Below are 4,485 nucleotides of genomic sequence, written 5' to 3' on the forward strand. Positions count from 1 at the left end.
ATCAGAACCATACTTGCGCGGTTATAATTCTAACGAATTATATAGGATCAATTATGGATTCGCATCGTCTGCCATTAGGAGCAAATGGCAAACATAAACAGTAAGCTGAGATTACCCCAATGTCATAGACACTGTGACGATACGCACCCATCAAGTATATAGGGTCAGATTAACTCTATATTACTCTTAAATTACAGGAACAGTGATTTGTATTTATTTGTACGTTAAAACATATGTTCTCATGCGTTTACAGCTCGTGAGTTCTGATACACTGTTGTTTAATTCGTACTCCATCTGTTCCCATGCGCAGTCAAATCTCAAACCGTAACTCACTGATATGTGCAAAAATATTGAAATTGTACATTCTAGATTTGGCATGAAAAATACTTCAATGTACTTTCCACATCTTTGGAGACTGTTTTAACAAGTATAAATTAATTAAATTAAACTAAGGAGCATTATTTTTATAGCAAAGTCATGGTCATCTGTTTGATTCAAATGACCGCTGTTTAATCAAACTCCAACAGTTTCGCTGCTGTTAGCTAGCTAGTTCGGTAGTCTCCAATAAACATTTGTCCTTTTGCATGAATGCACACATAAGATGTGAAAGCTGGTATCACTATTCAGAAGCACTCAGCCTGAATGGATCTAAACTTGGAGGACGCAAGTTGCGTGTTTCTGAATGTTGAGGAGCAAGAAATTCTGGTCAGGCTGTATCATTCTTGATGGGCCTGGTACGCAATACCACTAATTTCATTTAGAGGACAACTACTTAGAATGAAACTAAGCACACCCCATGATTAATGGGCTCAAATTGGTATTAGAAGACATATAATTGAGTATAGAACATGCAGGTACACAAGCCACATGCAATCTGCTGTTTTGAATAAAAATAAAATGGACATGCCACATCTTGAGTAACAGCATAAAAAGTACTTATGTTGTACTGGAAATAGCTAAGCTGCGTGAAGAAAAGGAATGAATTACTACTACAAGAGCAAATATTTATCATGTTTAATTCAAGCAAACAACACACTAGATAAAATTGGAGTTTCCATTTGAAGGCCGTCATCAACAACATCAACATATCGAACAATCAAAAGGGTCATCTCTGGGCAGATCGTGGATGCGCTTGTTATATAAAATGTTTCGCCAACAATAATCTCTTCTAAAATCAAATTGAGCATCTGGAGAAGCCTTATGATCAAGTTGTAGCCGCTTATGTTGATTGGCCATCCATTTCTCTGTGCAACCGACAAGGACACCGAATTTCATTGCCTTGAGCATTCTTGCGTTCAAAACAAAGAACTTGGCAAAGTTCACGTCTGGTCTCATTCCTAGATAATTGTTCAGTATTATATATCTGAGATGGTGATCAAGGCATTCAATAGGTTCCAGTGGGTTGTAACGTATTGTGTTTTTCATAGTCTTCTGCAAAAATGACTACAAAATTGAAGGAACAAAGTAAGTACCACCTATGTGGCATACATAAATATTGTAATCAAGGATTTAAATCTCCGGCTATAGCGGCAGCTATAGCCGGAGATAGCTGCTAGGAGAAGCAACTGCTAAGATATGTCTAATTTACAGCTACATGTTCTAAGGCGCTATTAGCTGCCTTTAGCTAGAGATAGCCGCTAAATGGGCTCTCAAATAGCTGCAGCTAACTCGTTGGTGGGCTGAAATCCTGAAATTGGCGAACGGCCCATATCACCTAACGAAACCCTAACTCTCTCCATCTTCCACTCAGTCACTCTCCGTCCTCTCTTGTCGACGGCGGCTTGCAGGCTTGCAGTGGCTGCTCAAGGAGGCAACAGCAGCCGCGACGGCGGTTGATCCCGAAGGTGGTGGCTATGACCTGCAGTGGTGGCGGCTGCTCCCGAAGGTGGTGGCTGCGACCTGCTGCGGCAACGGTGGCGGCGGCAGCGGTGACTCCCGAAGACAACGGATCCACCAATCCCGACCCCAAGCGACGACTGTGACAGGCGGCGGCGGCAGCTGTTGGTGTTGCAAGCGGCGGGCGGCGGTGCTTGTTCTGTTAGTATTCTTTTTCTTGTGCTCGAGCCAACATTGTGTTGTTTCTTGGTTCAGAGATGGGTTGGTGGCTTGGTTGCTCATGAATTGTTTCTTCTTGGTTTGTTGGTGGCTTGGCTGCTCATGAATTGTTTCTTCTTGGTTTGTTGGTGGCTTGGCTGCTCATGAATTATTTCTTCTTGGTTTGGTTGGTTGCAGTGGCCTCAGGGTGAGGAGTATGGAGGTTCTTGAATTGTTTTTTTTTGGGTCAAGTTCAGGAATTCATGGGGGAGGAATTCATGGGCATGTTCCTCCTGTAATTTAGCAAGATGGTTGAGGAAGTGGTGAGGATTTGATCCTACTGATTATCAAGCAATTCCTCTCTCCCTAGTGCTTCCCCAAGTTAAATAGCTTTCTCTTCCATATAACTGATTATCAAGTTATTTATGTCTAATTTTTGCAAAAACCGCTAAATAGCTTAGCTGTAGCTATAGCCAGCTATAGCTGATCATAGATGATGGAGAACCTAGCAGCTAAATGTCTTAGCCGGAGATTTAAATCCTTGATTGTAATTAAATGCATATGGTTCAAGCAGGAAAAATGCTTATTCGGCAGTAAAGCCCTACTAATCTTGAAAACAAAAAAGAAAGTTATTTTTAAGTATTAGGTTGTTACCAGTATTTTAAAACAGATGTACAAGTTAATATATTTTAAAATGGATTTTATGAAATATAACTGCCAATTATTATATCCATATTTCAATATGATGCATTTAGAAATATAACCAATCAAAGGGAAAAAAAATAAAAGAACTTGTTAAATTTGATTAATTTTTTCATGTATTCTTCCCATAGTTGATTCCTTTAAATCAAAAAACAAGGAAGAATTTTCACCATGATGTACAGCTTCTCCAAGCATGGAAAACATTTAAGGAAGCCAATAATTGTGTCTAGATTTGGTCCAGCAGACTCAAGAACCAAAACCTTCACTGTGCGCAGCGAGGCTGTCGAACTGACGACCATCGTTTCCTGAAGAAAACCAAGACGTACAGCATGTCAAGATGTCCATGTCCAAATTCACAACATATACTGATATATACGTGTATCAAATCAAATCGAAGGCTCATGAACTCAGGGAGGTTTCAGCTGCTATGCTACGTACCTGAATAATTACAGTTCCAAGATCAAGTTTGGTGATTTTGTCGGACAGGTAGCCCAATACCTTCAGTTGAGGCGCCCTGACCACCCTGACATTCTTTGGGCCACTGTGCGGATCGAGCAACATCAATCTCTCGAGGCATGGTGCATCCTCTATCACGAGCTCCGTCTCGGCGGAGACGGCGAAGCCGACGCTCCGGAGCGTCGGCGAGTTGATCCGGACGGCACCGAAGCCGCTGCTGGCCTCGAGACCCAGGGTCTCGAGCACGGCGCAGCCGGCGAGCACGCGGTGGAGGGCGTCCTCCGAGATGGCGACGCCGTAGAGGGTGAGCCGCGTCAGCCGCGGGAAACATGGCGCGGCGGCGGGGGCGACGGCGGGGAAGTCACAGCCGCCGATGTAGGCCGTGCGGAGCGTCGGCGCGAAGCGGAGCGCGGACGGCGGCAGCGGGCGCGGCGGCCTGGGGTCCGGGTCGACGCCGATGCCGTAGTAGCGGCCGTCGCGGGCGTAGCCGAAGTCGAGGTGCTCGAGGTTGTTGAGCGCGGCGGAGCAGAACCAGCGGTCGAACCTGGCGTAGATGCCGCGGAGGCGGACGCTGCGGAGGGAGAGACGGCGGGCCGGGCCGCGGTGCGCCTCGAGGATCCTGGAGACGATGGAGATGCGCTTGCGCTCCTGCCCGGAGAGGCCGCCGTCGGCGTCGAGGTTGAGTGGCGCCGAGCGCCAGAGGTGGCGCCACCGCGGGGAGAGCACGGTGGTCCGCGCGGCGTCCTTGGTGGGGAGGAGGGAGATGATGCTGCCGAGGATCTCGTCGGGGAGGAGGCTGATCAGGTCGATGCCCCCCGCATCAGCATCGCCTCCCTCCGATCGTTCTTGGCAATCCGGTTCGTCGTGTCTCCGTTTCTTGGCGACTGGAGCGGTCACCTCTTCCATGGCCGGCGGTAGGCCGTGGGCGGCGTGAGAGGTGGCGGTTGTGTTGATGAGAAATTGAGAAGCGAGTCGGTTGTGGTTTTATTAGGCGAATTTTGTGGTAAACGTAAACTGAAGCCGATCTAGACGGAAAAATGGAGCGCCAACTCAGAAACCTGCGTAAAACGCGAGAGAAAGGGCGGGACTTTTTTTTCTTTCTCGCTCAATTTCAGGGCTTAAAACTAATCTGGAATATAGTGCTGAAAATGAACTATAAGTTTATAACTACGGAGAATAAAACAACAGTATCGCCAAATTTTAGGGATTTATCAGGAAAAGTGTAATTTTCACCCCCTCTCTTCTTCCATGTTCAAAACTTCATATTCCCATGCCAGGAGGGCAGCGCAGAAA

The 4,485-nt window shown here is 46.3% G+C and overlaps 1 protein-coding gene across 1 annotated transcript; it reads right to left on the bottom strand.

Annotated features, from left to right (window-relative positions):
- Nucleotides 1–1,080: 1,080 nt before the first annotated feature.
- On the bottom strand, nt 1,081–4,117 carry LOC127780172 (FBD-associated F-box protein At4g10400-like). The gene is made up of 3 exons (XM_052307124.1): nt 3,175–4,117; nt 2,907–3,041; nt 1,081–1,443 (listed from the first exon to the last, which is right to left on the bottom strand). Exons 1-3 carry the CDS (start codon nt 4,096–4,098, stop codon nt 1,081–1,083), a joined length of 1,422 nt encoding a protein of 473 aa, XP_052163084.1. The 5' UTR covers nt 4,099–4,117.
- Between the last annotated feature and the right edge of the window lie 368 nt (nt 4,118–4,485).

The sequence above is a fragment of the Oryza glaberrima genome, chromosome 7, assembly GCF_000147395.1.
Source record: "Oryza glaberrima chromosome 7, OglaRS2, whole genome shotgun sequence".
NCBI classification, from domain to species: domain Eukaryota; kingdom Viridiplantae; phylum Streptophyta; class Magnoliopsida; order Poales; family Poaceae; genus Oryza; species Oryza glaberrima.